At 43.6% G+C, this 16309-nt stretch overlaps 6 protein-coding genes across 6 annotated transcripts; 4 read left to right on the top strand and 2 right to left on the bottom strand.

Moving 5' to 3' along the window:
* Nucleotides 1-728: 728 nt before the first annotated feature.
* On the bottom strand, nt 729-1840 carry BDB00DRAFT_759601 (transcription regulator HTH, apses-type DNA-binding domain-containing protein; the record flags this gene model as incomplete). The annotated part of the gene is made up of 3 exons (XM_053119142.1): nt 729-1134; nt 1291-1423; nt 1546-1840. 3 exons carry the CDS (start codon nt 1838-1840, stop codon nt 729-731), a joined length of 834 nt encoding a protein of 277 aa, XP_052982110.1.
* A 6633-nt stretch (nt 1841-8473) lies between these two features.
* Nucleotides 8474-9057, top strand: BDB00DRAFT_812168 (uncharacterized protein). Its single transcript, XM_053122674.1, has one exon. It carries the CDS (start codon nt 8778-8780, stop codon nt 9021-9023), a length of 246 nt encoding a protein of 81 aa, XP_052982109.1. The 5' UTR covers nt 8474-8777; the 3' UTR covers nt 9024-9057.
* Nucleotides 9058-9762: 705 nt separating this feature from the next.
* On the top strand, nt 9763-11834 carry BDB00DRAFT_196007 (uncharacterized protein). The gene is made up of 4 exons (XM_053116430.1): nt 9763-10048; nt 10118-10258; nt 10403-10726; nt 10868-11834. The coding sequence occupies exons 1-4, from the start codon at nt 9937-9939 to the stop codon at nt 11635-11637; spliced, it is 1347 nt and encodes a 448-aa protein (XP_052982108.1). The 5' UTR covers nt 9763-9936; the 3' UTR covers nt 11638-11834.
* A 59-nt stretch (nt 11835-11893) lies between these two features.
* BDB00DRAFT_759598 (uncharacterized protein) lies at nt 11894-13266 on the bottom strand (the record flags this gene model as incomplete). Its single annotated transcript, XM_053119140.1, has 5 exons — nt 11894-12158; nt 12247-12376; nt 12529-12570; nt 12764-13094; nt 13210-13266. 5 exons carry the CDS (start codon nt 13264-13266, stop codon nt 11894-11896), a joined length of 825 nt encoding a protein of 274 aa, XP_052982107.1.
* Nucleotides 13267-13743: 477 nt separating this feature from the next.
* BDB00DRAFT_759582 (ribosomal protein L17) lies at nt 13744-14430 on the top strand (the record flags this gene model as incomplete). The annotated part of the gene is made up of 2 exons (XM_053119138.1): nt 13744-13956; nt 14068-14430. 2 exons carry the CDS (start codon nt 13744-13746, stop codon nt 14428-14430), a joined length of 576 nt encoding a protein of 191 aa, XP_052982106.1.
* Nucleotides 14431-15066: 636 nt separating this feature from the next.
* Nucleotides 15067-16303, top strand: BDB00DRAFT_812153 (uncharacterized protein). The gene is made up of 2 exons (XM_053122673.1): nt 15067-16190; nt 16247-16303. Exon 1 carries the CDS (start codon nt 15101-15103, stop codon nt 16037-16039), a length of 939 nt encoding a protein of 312 aa, XP_052982105.1. The 5' UTR covers nt 15067-15100; the 3' UTR covers nt 16040-16190; nt 16247-16303.
* The last annotated feature ends 6 nt before the right edge of the window (nt 16304-16309 follow it).

The raw sequence follows: 16309 nt of genomic DNA, 5'->3' as shown, positions 1-16309 counted from the left end.
CATTTCATAAAGAAAAAGAAAGGGTATGTGTTTCGGTGATTTGGGTGGGTCGGTGGAGGGGGAGACGGGGAGTGAGAGTGTGAGTAAATTGCGAAGGAATTTATTACAGCAGGAGAAGTGACCTTTTCGTGTGTGTGTGCGAGTGTGTTGTTGTGGCTATGAGTTTTATGAGTTGTGTGCTTGCAAAGATAACAAGATGGTTTTTTTTTAGAAAGAAAAGAAGGCAGATGTTTTTTTTTCTTTTGTAATTTCGGATGTGTGCGTGTGTGTGTTTAGTGTTTTTCTTTTGGTGAAAGGAGATAGTAGAAAGAATTATGGATTTGCTACACCACTGCCTGCCGAGTTGGCATGTCTGTTTGGTCCATCGCCCTGCTGATGGTAGAGATGATACCCCGAGAGATTGCCCGTAGTAGCAGTGGCAGTGGTAGAAGTCGTGCTGTTGCCACCACCACTACCTGGATAATTCGACACCAATCCGCCTATGGGAGGCGACGCAACATCATTTGATGGAGGAGGGCCACGATAGTCAAAGTTGTACATGTCATTCCCTGCTGGTGGTGGTCCATTGGCAGCGTTGTTGTTGTTGTTGGTGTTACTCAAGATCGACGATGATGAAGACGACGAGGTTGCATTGTTGTTTGCTGTCGAATGGTATTCTCCGACAGGTCGAAGTCCTTCATGCACAATTTATGCATTAGTCTCTTTTTTGTCGACCGTTGTTACACATATCATGAAGGGCAAGAGAGTTCTGTAAAGTTACCTTGTGGAGGTTGGAATGCATGTGGTGAAGACATCTGCTGTGATGATAACGAGGGTGGAGACGATGGATGATGTTGATGATGACTCAACGGCGCTTGTCTAAACGCACCGCCGCCACCACCACCACCGGTGATTCCGGAAGCAGTAGAAAACCCACTGTCTATGCGGCTTCCTGCAGTGCTAGTCGTTGGCGCTGCAGGAGATAGGCCAGTCATGCTTGCAGCAGCAGCTGCAGCTGCAGCACCGTGATTATGATGGGTATGATGTATCGGCGATGCATACAGGTAGTTGCTTGGATTGTCCACAAAGAGAGGATGCAAAATGTCCACAATCTTGTATTGTGAAGCGAGCGCCTTGGCTCGAGCGAACGTGATCCTATGTAGTATAAGACATATCACACAAACGGGGATTTTTTTAATATAGCGTACTAGCTAGAGAGAGAGAGAGAGAGAGAGAGAGAGAGAGAGAGAGAGAGTGTGTGTGTGTGTGTGTGTGCGTTATACTAATATGCAAAAGAAGGCTACTACTTACCACACGCCCTTGAGATGCATCGCTCCAACCTTGACCACTACACGGCCTTTTTCATTCTTTAAAATGCCATCGCGTTTACCTCGCGACATGCCGGCAACATTGAGTAATTTCGTTCCATTAATCATATCATTGTCTAAAGTTCAAGAAAGTTCAAAAGAGCTTGAGTTTAAACCTCTCTACACAGGGTAACCATTCCTCGAAACATCCTCCCCACACTATACACTCGATACAAAAATGGAAGAAAGAGAGACTTACCGTGTCGTCTAGCCACACAAATACCATTTGCATCGACCTGGTAGCAAATTGTGCCTTCATCTTCCCAAAGGGTCGTGGTCAGTTTGGGACGTGGTATGATGGGTGGCCGTGGTGAAGAATGTACGGCAAAACTAGGTAAACCGGCTGGACCGTATGGATAACTGCTACCAGTGCTACTGGGGTATCCGAGACTACTTGCCGAATGGCGTCTATTGCCTGCGTAAGGATGATAGAGGTGCTGACGACCGTCATTGGTGTTGGCGGTAGTGGCAGTATGATGGCTATGGTTATACATGCCTCCTCCACCTCCACCTGCCGCTATGCTGTTCATACCACCGCCACTGGTTGCAGAAGCAGGAGTAGTCGTGCTGCTGGCTGATGCAGGAGGTGGTACAGGTGTCGACGGCGGTGGAGCTGCAAAATAACTGCTGTTGCTGCTGCTGCTGTTATTATTACTATTATTAATATTATTGCTGCTTGCGCCATTGCTATTGTTGTTCGTATTCGCGCTAGAAGGGTACCCGAGTGCAGGCACGCCTGAGGGTGTGGGTAAGCTAGTCGGTAAATGGTCGGTAGAGTCATCATGATTGTGGCTGTTGTTGTTGTTGTGGTGCGGATGGTGGTGATTGCTGTTGTTACTGCTGTAGTCGCGGAAAGACGAGTCGTGCTGCTGCCATGAAGTACGGTTTACAGATGTCTCGTAATGGTTGTCGCTGCGTTCGTGAAGAAGACCCGGGAAGGTTCTGGGAGGTGGCGGTGCTCCTGGTACTCCTACCGCTGCTGCTGCCGCCGCCGCTGCTGCTGCTCCGTGAGCGGTGGGTTCATTGTTATTGTTATTGTTGCCAATGGAGTAGCCACCGCTTCCTTGGCTATTACCCGGGTACTTTTGATAATAGGAAGGTGGCATGGATGCAGGTCTTGCTAGCGGATGGTGCTGGTGAGTCAGGTGCTCGTGCGAGGGCTTAGCGCTCATGTTTGTTACCGATGCAGCCGATGGTAAGGTTGTCGGCGTACTGTTAGCACTGCTGTTGCTGTACGGGTATGTGGGTGTTTGCGGTGAGGTATATGTCGAATGCTGATACATTGATCTGTGTGTGTATGTGTGTTTTTAAAATAAATAAGAGAGGTGCTCTGCTGCTGCTGTTGTCGTTGTTGTGCGCGTGTTGTCACTGCTGATGCTTGCTGTCGTTGATTGACTTGCAGAGTTATAAAAAGAGAATCAAAGTAACTCTTTTCGAAGATGCTTTATATGTGCCACCTAGAATAGTCGCAGAGAACGTGGTTGGATGATATGCCAGGGGAAAATAACAAATCGAACCAAGAGGTTAGTGGCTAATAGAGAAGAGTATGTGTGGTACAACGGAAAAGAAAAAAAAAAGAGAGAAGGGGAGAGAGAGAGAGAAAGAAATAAAAAAGAGGTGATCCCAAACTAAGGAACAAGATATCGAGGGTATAAATAAGAAAGGGGGGGAGGGAGGATGTGAGGGGGAGCAGCGAGGGTGCAGAGAGCAAGATATATAGCCTGAATGTGAGAGAGACAGAGAGAGAGAGAGGACGTATGTGTGATGCGGCGGCCATATTATATGTACATATTATTTGCCACACATCACATACACATATCACATACAGCAGCAGCACACGCGCACACACACACACACACACACATACGCACGCATACGCACGCCTTCATGTCTTCCCAGCCCCTCACAGAACAAAGCCCAAGAAAGGGAAGGGTTCCCCATCTTAAGAAATAGAAAATGCATAGTCGAGAAGAAAATGAATCAGACTACTTACAAAAGAAACTTGGTAAAAAAGAGGGATTGTTGGCTTAAGGGTGTGTGCTGCTTTGGATGATGATCGGTTACTCTGAAACGTCGCTTGTTCTGTTGCCGATGCTGCTGCTCCAAGAAGAAGTGTATATGTGCAATGAGCGAGTGGGAAAGAGACGTTAGAAAAAAAAGTGAACAGTTCGGGAAGTTGAAAGAAGAAGAACAAGAAAAGAAAGAGAAGAAAGGTTTAGCAATGGGAAGATATATGAATGGCAGGACCCGCAAGAGAGACTGTGTGTGTGATGCGCCTGTGTTATGTGTGAGTGTAAAAAAAGAAGGAGGGGCTGGCGGGAAAATAAGACATGTATGTATGTGTGTGGACGCCTAAAGGGAACTCTCACACACACAAGAATCAAAACCATGTAGAATGAGTTTGCGGTGGTGGTGGGTGGATGAATGGATGGCTCGATGTGTGTAAATGATATGCGATGATAGGTTTTATGAAGTTCTCACTTGGTTTGCCCGAAGGAGGAGGAGGAGGTGGGGAGTGGAAGGTAAGATTAACTTGTTTCCGAGCAAACACTGTGCATGTATCTTGCAAAAGCAAAAAAAAAGGGCAGGGTAAAAGGGCAGGGGTGGGGGAGAACCCGGAATCGACAGAAAGGGAGCCGAACTTACCTGCTTGAGCGGGTTGAGTGGGTGGTTCAGGCCGGTGAGATCAAAACGCGAGGGTCAACACAGGGTAAGTAATAAGGAGAAGCTAGAAGAAACACAGCGCAAATGGTAATAATAACAGTAGTAGTAGTAGTAGTAGTAGTAGTAGTAGTAGTAGTAGTAGTAGCAACGGTTGATGGAAAAGAAAGAAAGAGAGAAAAGAAAGGAACAGATTAGACCAATGACTCTTATCATGCTGATATGATGATGATGATGATGATGTTATTAATGATGATGACGGTGCTGGTGATACAACAGCAACTCAACTCTGTTGCTACATAGCAGCAGCAGCAGCAACAATAATCAAATATGAAGACTGACCGACTGATTAGCTCTCTGCATCAGCGCTTGGTTGAAATGATGACGAAGTAGAGAGCAGACTGGGAGGGAAACAGGCACCTTCGTTTCACCCTCCCCCCCCCGGATAGTTTGTTAAGCACACACAACATCCTTTCTCCCTCCTTTCTCAGAAACGTAAAGAGCTTGGCTTAGAGTCTTCTCGACTCCCACACAAACACAGCACAGCACACACTTTTCTTTTCTTTGCAGGGGAAAAAGAAGGGTCGAGGAGTGAAAGTGGAAGAGAGCGAGAGAGGACGAGGAGGTTTATAGAGGGAAAGTGGGGAGAGGGGGGAAGTGCGCATACTGGGGGGCGAAAGAAAGTGCTTCTATATAGCAAAAAAAAAGAGAAAAAGAGAGAAAGGAGTGCATATGACATGGAGCCAATTTTCAATCACTTTCTAATCTAGTATGATGATATGTAGGTGTAGGTGCGGTGGATCCTTTATAACTGACTCTTTGACGGAAATGAAATGACTCCGGAACCACTAAGAAAGATTCGAGCAGCAGTCATGCACGAATGTGCACCGTGTGTACAACCGAATGTAATGTATGCACATGTAATTGTTATAGGCCACATTGCCTGTGTGTTTATGATGGCCATTCAACTCTGGATTACTTTTTGCATTTACAAACATAGTATCATAGTGGTACATAGCTGGTACTCCCATGAACAAAAAAAAAAGGGTTTCTAATTTACGATAGCACTACTGCTACTGCTACTACTGCTATCCATACAATGTATATGCTACTTTGTTCTTACTGTAAAAAGATTCATCGACACCTCTCATTTAGAGAGAACGAAAAGAAGCAGCCCCCTTCTTTATTATCCCTCTATGTATGCGTTCCCGATCTGCTGCTGCTGCTGCTGCTACCGTCGCTCCCCTCTCCCCAAAGATGCTCCTTTCTAAACGCAGGTAGCTGTAAGTGCAATAATGGATAATGAAAGAACAATATGAATTTGCCGGGTTGAGGACCAGAAATAAGGGATCATCACATACACTCTCTGTAATAATATACGGTAAAACAGTTGAAACGTATAGTGTTTGTATGTTTTATTCTACATATGCAGGGATCGCTCCTCTCTTTCTATCAATCATTTTACAAAGCATGGAAGATCTAATGATGATGGCAAGGTCCTACCATACGACTTGTACGATGCGTCAATATTGCTGTTTTTGCGAATAGAAATAGTTGCAGTGATTCACCTCAAATTATCGATCGCTATCGTCATTATCAAAATAGCGTGGTGATGGTCACGTTGTCGCCGGCACTACTGTTGTTTTGTGTGTATGATATACACAACAACAGCAACCAACACATGTTGTCGCTGGTCAGTGCTGCTCCATCCGACTAATAACCTAACTTTCTAGTTTATTGAATTCTTCACTTGCTTGCTGTTTTGCAATGATACCCACTACTACCGAGCATTTAATATATAGCCCCGACTACATACTAGCATAATAGTAGAAATTAAATAGTGCGAGTAAAAGTATTCAGTCAGGGACCTGTCCCTCGCTATATGTCTCCCAACAAGAAGAACAATTAAAAACATGGGGGTGGAATACTCTCTTGATTATGAGTAAGGGGTTTTCCCTATTCTCAAGATGAAGATAGAAAAAGGGCTGAGGACAGGAGGAGAGATGTGTTTCTGGTTTCTCAGGGTTACTTGCTACCACCACCACGATTACATTGCATCGAAAAATACCGGTACCGCTTAGTTGTGCTGCTGTTACTGCTGCTATTGCTACTGCCGCTCTTTCCATTACGTTCAAGTGTAACAAGATAGGATGTCCTGTATATACTTTTGCCTTGCCAAGATCTCTGACGATCATTGTTTGTTTCCTCGCGCTACATACATGTACATTAGACATACATGCACACATGTTATACAGTTTACGTATGTATCTCATCCAAGTCAGTTCCCACATTCGAAGAAAAAATGGCGCGTTCCATTTTCATTTCAAAAAAGAGGTTCTTTTTCTTTGAACCCAAACCTTTTTTTTTTGCCGAGGGTGGTGGTGGTAATTACGTTGGTGTTGATTCATAACAAACGTTTCAATCCCCTCCCTCAAACAACAAAAGATAACTGATGCATTAACATATTACATTACACATCGGCTAGAAAAGCAACCAACAACATCTGCTTTATTTCGTATTAAAAGGCCGTGCGAAGACCATCCTATTTCTGTTGTCCTTGTGACGACGACGAATAGGATAGTATTGTGTAAACCTTAATGAGACCCGCGCGCTGTTGTTATCATACAAGTCAACAAGAAGGCGGATGCGGCTGTTGCATCGGCAATGATGACACCATACACTGTTGTATAAGTCCTGTAATCAACGAATGATGTTATGACAATCCTATCTATTACCCATGATTCGGCTTTCTATCGTTGTTATTAGTATTATAAACTGACGGGTTTTCGGTTTAGAAATAAAAAGAGTAAAGTTTTACGCCGATCCCCAAGTGCATGCAAGATTTTACTTTTTATCAACCTGCATGATCACCACCCACTGTTCATGCATGAACAATAAGGTTCAAATAGTGGCGGAGTGTATGTGCTGCTGCTGGACTGGCACATACATACATACAAACGTACATGGCACACATATGCAGTGTGTAGATATATTATCCAAGACAAGTAAGGGGTCAAGAAGAAGAAGAGGAGGAGGAGTAAAAAAAAACGCTGGGAGGAATGGGAAAAGAAGTGGGTATGTAGAAGAATAAGAAAGGGTCGTTGAGGAAGAAATGAAAGAAAGGACAGTGGTTCCTCTAAATAGGAGCTCTTCCGAACATTACCAGTAAGTACCAGAATAGTCTCAAGTCCGTGTTGGCGAAGATACGGGTACACCGACATAGTAAGGCCTTTGATAAAATTAAGAGAAAAAAAGAGCTAGAGCATATGTGCCAGGGACTCTATAGGTACTTAGCAACAAAAGGCAGATGTAGGTACTGAAAAAGAAAACCTGTTCTTTCTTGCAACCTCCTCCCTACTACTATTAATTCTGCTTCCCGAGGAGGACTGAAGGGAAAGGAAGGAGGAAAGGGGATAAGGTGAGAGACATAACTCTTCAAATGCATGAATGCCGCAACCCAAACCTGCAGAAACACTAACAAGCCCTGAAAAGAAGAGGACTAATTCCTCCCGCAATTTTTTTTTTCATTGATCGGCTAGTACATAGCAGCAGCAGACTCACAGGGGCCCAGCAGAGGATATCCAGGGCTGTTATTTTTTTTACGGTGTACCATGTAAGGATGATGTATGTATGCGTGTACGTGTGTGTAATAAGCTTTCAAGCCCTAGGGTGCTATATGTCTCTCATCATGTGAAGACACATTTCATTAGTGTGATATGTGTGCCCCGTAATTGTCTGTGTTATCGTGCACCGGCATGGGCAAATAAATATACATTATGAAGAAATGTACCGTTCCGCGGGACAAGCTATTTGCCGATGGACGATCACTAATATATTGCTAATATGTATCATAGTAGTATTGACGAGACGGAAGCAATTGCCTACTCCGCGGGGAAGAGACAGCGAGCGCAATTTTTTTTTCTACTGCGCCCTCTTGTGGTTTTCGCCGTAGGCACATGAGAAAGGCGTGAAAATCATATTCTGGGCAAAAAAAAAAATTGTTTGGCTGAGTGAGTCGGAGGTTTTCTTTTAATAATTGGATCGCCGTCCTTACAATCTACTCTTTGTTACTCCTTTTGTAATTTTAAAGATAGCTATTTAGATAGCTAATAACAACAGCAGGTAGTTGATATTCGATAGGACTATTGCAGGTTATCGTCTGTCAACATAGTAGGTGTCTTATCTCCACTCTTTTGTTTATCTTTTGTGCATGGGTAAAAGCTGTCAACCGCTATTGTTTGCTGCTGATGTTGTTATGAAACCTATCATCCAGATCCAGAATCTTTTTTTTCTTGTGTATCTCCCAAATGGAGTTCGATTCCGAGTGCAGTCCGGACATCAAACCAAGTCCCACGGTTCCGTGGAGAGAGACGGCGGAATGCACGGACTCTTTTTTTTTTAAATCTCAAAGCAACCCACATGTGCACAATTAACACGGGCATGCAATATGTATCAGATATAATGATCGCTTTTTGTGGCAGTTGTACTGTATGTTTATTCAATAATAATTCTCTATAACTATTCTATACGAGTCTATGATATAGATATATAAGAATGATTGGGGAGACAAATGAGGATGGTTTATGAACATAATGAGGAGAATTATATGAAAGAAGTATGCATGAAATGATGGGATGAGCAGAATGTGTTTAGAATGCTGGTAGTGGTGGCAGTAGTAGTAGTAGTAGTTGTAGTAGTAAGTAGTGGAGGATGATAAGAGAAGTGTTCGTTTTTCAAGAAAGATAGGGATGTCGTCGTCATGTGAGGTATATGCTTGGGATCTTTGCGCTTGTACGAGAGGAAACAAAAACCAGATCTTGGGTGGGTCAATTACTTGGACTTGTTGTAGTAGAATACATCATTCTTGCATTCCTGTGCATAGGTGTAAGCCATGGCACCTGCAGCAGTGGAGAGGGCCAACTTCTTGCCAACCTGGGTAGCAGTAGCACCGGCAGCGAAACGAACAATACGGCTGTACATGGTTGTATTTGGATGTGGAGACGAGTAAGAGAGTAAGAGAGAGAGATAAGAGCTCTTGTTGTGGTTGTAATGGATGAAGAACGAAAAAAAAAGTAGATTTTGGCCCGCCTATTTATATGCTGAAGAACTACTATCAAGATGGAGCTCTGGGAAAGCGCGGGTATTTCCAGTCCAGGGGATCAACGAAAGGACACAGCAGGATGGGCTCCGCGGAAAGAAGCAGAGGCCGCGCACGTTTGCCCCCAAGGTGACTCACGATACAAAGTTAGGCCCGCCGGTTAAGCCAAAAATAGGTGCTCTTCAGTGTCTGATTGGAGGGATTTTGGAGTGGATTAGTGGAGACGCATCCGATTTGGTAATTCGCCCGACGAAACCTTTTAACCCAGTCCCAACTTTTTTTTGGCTGCTCGGTCATTTTATTTTGACAGCAGCAACTTTGTGGAAGAGTGGGGAACATGGACATCTGGGTAATTCTTACCCTGGATTTTCCCGCAGACATGCCGTACTGATTGGTACATCAAGTGGAAGATTAAAGTTGGAAAAAAAATGGCCTATCATCAGTAGATCAGTAGTGCCTAGTGAGATACTAGTTGTGTGTTAGTGCATCTAAAATATTAGCTCTGACTGTGTGTACGAGACAAGGAGTAAAACATATCGTTTATTAGTAATAAGATCAGTGGTTAGCGGGCTTTAGTGCTTTTAAGTAAGCATGTATCATACACAGTAGACAACAACAACAACAAACAGCAAGACAACAAAACGACAGCCTCGTTGACGATAACTCAAGAACAGCCCCTTAATTTCTTGGCTTTCGGCCAATTATGCTTGTTTAAGGTACCCATGATCAGATTCCTACATTTAAACAGATACTGCATGCTCGTCTCTTTTCAGCGTCTTTCTTTTCCCTTCTTTTACACTTCTTGCAACCAACAGCAGCAAACCAATCATCATGTATCTTTTTTCCAGCGGACCAGCAAATCCCGTTCGATCCTTCAACCTGAGTGTGATACCCAGTGGCCAAGACCGCGTTGTGGCTTTCGGCCCTGGATCGGTGCTGAATGGTACATTCTCTGTTTTAGGCAATAGCACCGATAGGAACAATTGTTAATAATAAAGTCTCAACTATCCAGGGTCCGTCGTACTCAACTTGGATAAGCCCGTGAAAGCACACAGCATCCGCGTGGCTTTCAAATGCGAGCAATTTGATGAATCAAGCAGCAAGACGACCATTTTCAACGTAGAAACACATGTTTGGGACCATTCACAATCAGGTAAACAAGAGCCCTCATTTTGTCGCATTAAGGATGGATTACCCCTGGAAAGAGAAAAAATTCTCTTTCCCTCCAACTCCACTCATTCAACACCCACCCACCCCCCTTTTTTTAAACTTATGTGCCGGGGTCAATCCGTATGAGCAGAAGGAGTCAATGAGCTATCTGATGGCAGCCATATGTACTTGTTTGCCATCAAATTGCCATTTGTCAACTTTCCACCCTCGATCCATGGAAGCTATGTCAATCATCATATCGAATACAGCTTGCAAGGTTTCTTGGAATTGGAGGATACGCCCGACTGCATTGAAACTGCATGTGTGCCAGTTATTTACCTCCCATTCGTCACGTGTATGCCCATGGATGGCGACGTACCTAGAGCGGGCGCCAAGAAAAACCAGGTTTTCCGGCGCAACAATGCGGTTGTTGAAGTGACAGCCGAGCTAATCAAACCGGCTTATTGCCCTGGTAAGAAGCACATTCTATTAGATCGTGGCACCTACTGCACATATAATCAACGTTAGAAAACGTAATATGTAGAGATTATAAGCTAATCAATTTCCTTCTGCGTCCCCCTCCCCCGAAACATACATGATATGCATCTATCAGGCGATTTATGCACGGTCAAGCTTATCACGACCAACCAGTCTGACTGTAAAATTAGCCACATGGACGTCTCACTCGTATGCAACGTCAACGGACAACGACATCATACCCTGCAAACAGAAACATTCTTTGTCGCAATTCCAAAAGAGACAAAGGATCATCAATCTGTGTTCCGCTTCAATATGCCGGATGATTTGGTGCCTTCCACGCAACATCCCGGGTTGGATATCAACTATGATGTCGTCGTCACCATGCCAATCGGCGGTTCCGCTGGAACACTCGTGGGCGCCGATCCTACTGCATCATCTGCCGGTGATGCTGCTAATGCCAATAACACTTCCACCGGCGGCAATAGCGTATGGAACTTATTTGGCGCAGCTGCGTCTCATCCATTCAACAACACGGTTGCATTGCCAGTTTTGATTGCTACCGTGCCTAACGGCTTTGCAATTCCGCCACAATTGAGTAAGCCGCTCAAGACATACAACGAGCAACCCGAAGATCCATCGTTCATCCCCAATATCGAATCGCCGTTACCAAGTCCTTCAGCGGCCATGTTTTCGCCCGTCGGCAGCTGGGCTGGTAGTCCTGCAGCTTTGTCGCCATCCAACTCGCTTCAGGATCCAGAGTTTGAGTTGGCTATGCAGCAAGACGCTTCTGGTCATTTGATGGTTCCGTCCTCTCCTCGTCTAGATAGCTCACGATCAAACGACCGACGCAAATCCACTGGATCTGAGCACTCGGGTTTGGGTGTGACGGTTACAGTCCAGTAACGAAAAAGAGAGAAGCGGTTGCATGCATACAACATACACACATTTTACAGTACACACACGTATATATAACATAGGTTTCTTCTTTTCTTTTACTACATACAATGCTATATCTTTTTGTTTTTTACCACTTGTTGTTGTTGTTGCTGTTGTCCCCTACTTTGCCAAGGTTATAATTTCCTTCTGTCAATCCTACCTACAACACAATTAAAGTTTCATGAATATCTGTTTTTCTAATATATCCCTTAAACCAAGTTTATTATTGTTCCTCTACAGGCCACCATTCTGGCAAGAAGGGCCGAACGCGAACATTGGTTTCTGGAACTTCAAACACAATATCTTGTCCTGTTACACATTTTTCCACTTGTTCTAATCGCATGAGCGCCAGTCCAATATTATGAATGCCAGAACACATTTTGCCCACGCCACGCTTGCTTTTGGAATTACTGAGCTTGACATCCATTTGAGGCTGAATCTCGTTTGGATACGTTGTCCCCCGGTCTACGCTCAACGTAGTTGGGGCGCTGTCAAAAGAGAGAAAGAAAATTTAAAATGTGGCATATCTACAATTCTCCATTTTATAGGAAATACTAAAGATCTATTGTATCATACCTTTCATCCTTAGCGTACAATTGAACTGGCATAATTCGCTTGCGAACAACGCCGGTGTGATATGTACGGATCGTCAGTTCTTGACCAACGTAGCATCCCTTTCTAAAGTCAACTGGTAGAAGGCACATCTCTTAGATTCTATCTCTGTTCATATCGCGACGAATCCTTTCCATTTGCAAATCCACTGGAAAAGGAGAATAACTATAAAAGACTTACCTCCGTTCATATAATCAAAGTTGGATTCCAAGGGCAAAGACTGTTCGGGCCACATATCAGCAACACCTTCCGGAATGCCATTCAATATCCGGCGAATCGTATATTCCTCTGACGACAATTCCTTGAAATCGCCCACAGACGAGAGTATATTTTGTATGTCTAACCATCAATTCATTGCGGGGAAAAGAAGGAAGATAAACAATAAATAAGCTTGTGCATGTGTGTGTGTCACATACAACAACAACAACAACAGCCATAAAGAATTAAGCACAAGTAACTCAAATTAAAATTATACCTTCACTTCGTGGCACAATGGCACGATAGCCAAATCCGGGTACTCGGGGATCAGTACATCCGATATCCGAAAGTCGTTTGCCCTTCTTGACCAAACTACCAGCGGGTACCTTGTTTTCTTCTTCTTGGGCATGCTGATATGTATTGCCCCAGACACTCCATGCACCGAACTCGTCTGACACGTCTCGCAATTTGACTTTGGATCGTAAAATGTATCGTTTCAAGTGCTTGAACATGTGTTGTGTGGCAGTTGCTGGCAGTTCCATCATGAATTTCGGATGAGGGAAGTTGACACCGGCATTGACAGGATAGATGAATGCGTCGTATAACATACGTCCCTGTTTAAAACAGGATCATGGATTAATACCACTTATTATGTTATTGATAGTTCGGGAAAAAGAGAGCCCTGTGGGATGTAAAGCTTTATATTACTAGTAAACATGTATACAATACCTGAGGCGTCAAAAAACCAGTATAGAATCCATCACCTCCTGCCGCAATCAACGGCATATGGTTAGTAATAAGACCTTGAAGAAACTTTGCAGTGTCAGGCCCCTCAATTTCAATCAAACCGCGATCAGGAATGGGAGCAAAATGTTCGCCTTGGTGTAAACTGTCTTTTTCCTCGAGCTTTGTTACAGTCGTAGATCCGAAGGCGTGTCGACATTGTACTATATGTGTATAAGCCAGAATTACCTTTAGGCTCCCCGAACTCCTATTTTCCATTCTGCATATTCTTCTGGGTACAGGTTTTTTTTCTGGTAATAGCCATTTACCCTGTGCAGGAGCCACTCGAGCGATCTGCAAACACCTCGTCGTTGTACGTGCAAACATTGAAAAAGCAGGGTAACAAGCGAAACCGTCTTTTATTCGCTCACTCCGATGGACCGCGCAGGATACCGCTCTGTCTGGCTCGACACTGCGGACTCATAAAATCTTCGTCACAACAACAAAGGGCTTTTTTTTTCCAAACAACAATTAGCAAATATGCATCACGGCAAGCATTTTCGTCGATTGAACCGAACCTCTGCACATCGTAATGCCTTGCTACGCAATCTTGTTTCGTCGTTAATTGAACACGGTCGCATCGAAACCACGATCGCAAAGGCTAAGGAACTCAAGCCAATCGCCGATCAAATGGTGACCTTGGGCAAAAAGGGCGATGTCAACGCCAGAAAGCAGGCCTTGAGCTACCTTAACGTAATTTTCTTCTCCTTTTTCCTCTTTTTCTTCTGCTGCATTATGAGGGATAAAAAAGGACGGTTGATGTAGTGTGCACCTATTAAACGTATTGTATTTACCCATTCATAGAGCCGGGATATCACTATGCCAAAACTTTTTGACGAGCTTGCCCCACGTTTCGCTAATCGACAGGGAGGATATACCCGCATACAACGTGTCGGCAACCGTTATGGTGATAATGCACCCATGGCCGTGATCGAATATATTGACGGTCCTTCGGATCTCAAGCGCGAATTGACAACAAAGACACTGGCAAACATTTTTGCAAAGAACGGTCAGGAGCAGGTTTCGGTCAAGGATTTGGCAAACAACACGGATCTTCCCAAGTCGCTTGTCCGTAACCTGAAGAAGCTTCAATTCGCCAACAGCATAGAAGCTATGGACGAGGCAGTGAGCAAGGAAATGGCCTCTCGTTCCTCTTCATCCGCATAAACAAAGCAAAAAACAAGTTGTACATATCTTTTCTCTCGCTCTCTCTTAAACTCTCCCTCGACCTTATTTTTCTTCATTATTTTCCTACATCTCACTTCCTCGTTGATAGAATTCCAAAAAAAGCATTATCAATTTTGCTGATTGATCGTTGTCAAAGTAATACAGGCTTTCATTTATCATGTAATTTTACTATCAAGAAAAGAGTGACTACTAGAATTCAATTCAGATAAGAAGATGCTGCGTCGGCTACAGTCAACTTTGGAGAAGGACATCACTCTTGATAGTGGTAGGGATAATGATGACAAAATGATACAATGGATCGTATAAATGACACAGAAGAAATCCCATATAAAAGTTTATGCTTATTTTCCACATCTTGAATTTATCAGGCTTAACCATTCTCGTTCTGGCAATTACAGAGAGAAATGTGCGATTATCATAGAGTGCTGCAAAGATATGTCGCATTGTTGACTATAAATGGCTACCAATCCTATATACTGTTAAGTGTTAACACTGTTGTATCGTGGTACGTTTCCTTCCTTTCAAAGTTACACGAGGCGTAGCAATAATTCAAGCATTTTTGCCTCACCATCTTTAGATAACACGGAGTTGGCTTCATCATTTTCCACCTTTTCTGTTTCGTTTATACTCTTCTTTACTTTTAATTTAAATGTATATTTTCGATCTAGCGCTGAGCATTCTACGATTATTGATTTACGGAACTTTCTACAAACAAGCCAGGAACACTTTCCGTTTCTACTATATTTGGCCTCCAGCAATTGTGACATGGACGCTCGACGGCCTTTGTTTCTACTACTCCTCCTCGTCCATATCGATCATCGATGATAAATATCAAGTACTGACTTCTGTGCCTTACCACGCCGAATTGCTCCAACTGAAAGCCGCCCTGACTTGGTTTGCAGTTGCCATGTTTTATACACAACTGGACCTCTACAAGGAAGCAGATGACGACAGCGACGATGATTTTATTACCGATAGAGCCACACGTCGTCGTTATTATAATAGCATAAAGAGTCCACTCGTTGTCGACCTTTTTAGCCTGTTTGAAAAATGCATCATACCGACCATAATCATCACAGTGGTGAATGCTGCATCAGACCATTTCGGTGGCGCCAGACTACAACATTCAACCTACAATAACCCCATCCCTTACAAGTCATTCAGTACAATCATCACAGATGTCATCACCGTTGCGTTCCTCATAAACATCTGGTGGCGTTTCAAGAAAACAGGTCCAGCTACCTCGTCATCCTCCTCGCCTTTGCCAGCAAGAAGCAACCCCGCCCTACTCATGTATGGCTGTTTTATCACGCTAAATCCCATCCACACAATCTTTGAGATTGTCGTCCTTTCGTTTCGCGACCTCATTTTCTCGATAGCAAGAATCGATGCACCCTTAACATTTGTATCTTCTTTTATTCTCACGATGGAAACCGTACTCATGGCTCCCTCCGTCTTGCTCAAGAAGGACCGCCTGGCTGATTGGCCTAAATTCAAGACAGTGACATTGACACAAAAGCAAGTAAACCCAAACATTAATGATCGTAAAACATCAACGAACTTGGATAGAGCTAGTTTTACCAAGTAGCATAACGATAGATACAAATGTAGTGCTAAAATAAGGATGTACCCAAAATAATACATTTCACTCTTACTCAGTTAATTATATTAAACATGAACAACTCCATGAATCGTAATACGTTATGACAGCTCGCCTCTAGTGAAAGATTAGATAACAACTAATGTAGAGCATGAAGTTAATGCATAAAACGTAAGTTACTATTAAGTACCATACCTGCATGAGGAACTTTAAGCTCAAATAAGCTCGACAAGTGACAAAGAAACACGCTACCGTATC

Source organism: Zychaea mexicana (assembly GCF_025766255.1).
Source record: "Zychaea mexicana strain RSA 1403 chromosome Unknown BDB00scaffold_18, whole genome shotgun sequence".
In the NCBI taxonomy this organism is placed as follows: domain Eukaryota; kingdom Fungi; phylum Mucoromycota; class Mucoromycetes; order Mucorales; family Lichtheimiaceae; genus Zychaea; species Zychaea mexicana.
Note: the sequence above shows the minus strand (reverse complement) of the source record. Positions and strands in the feature narration are given on the sequence as shown.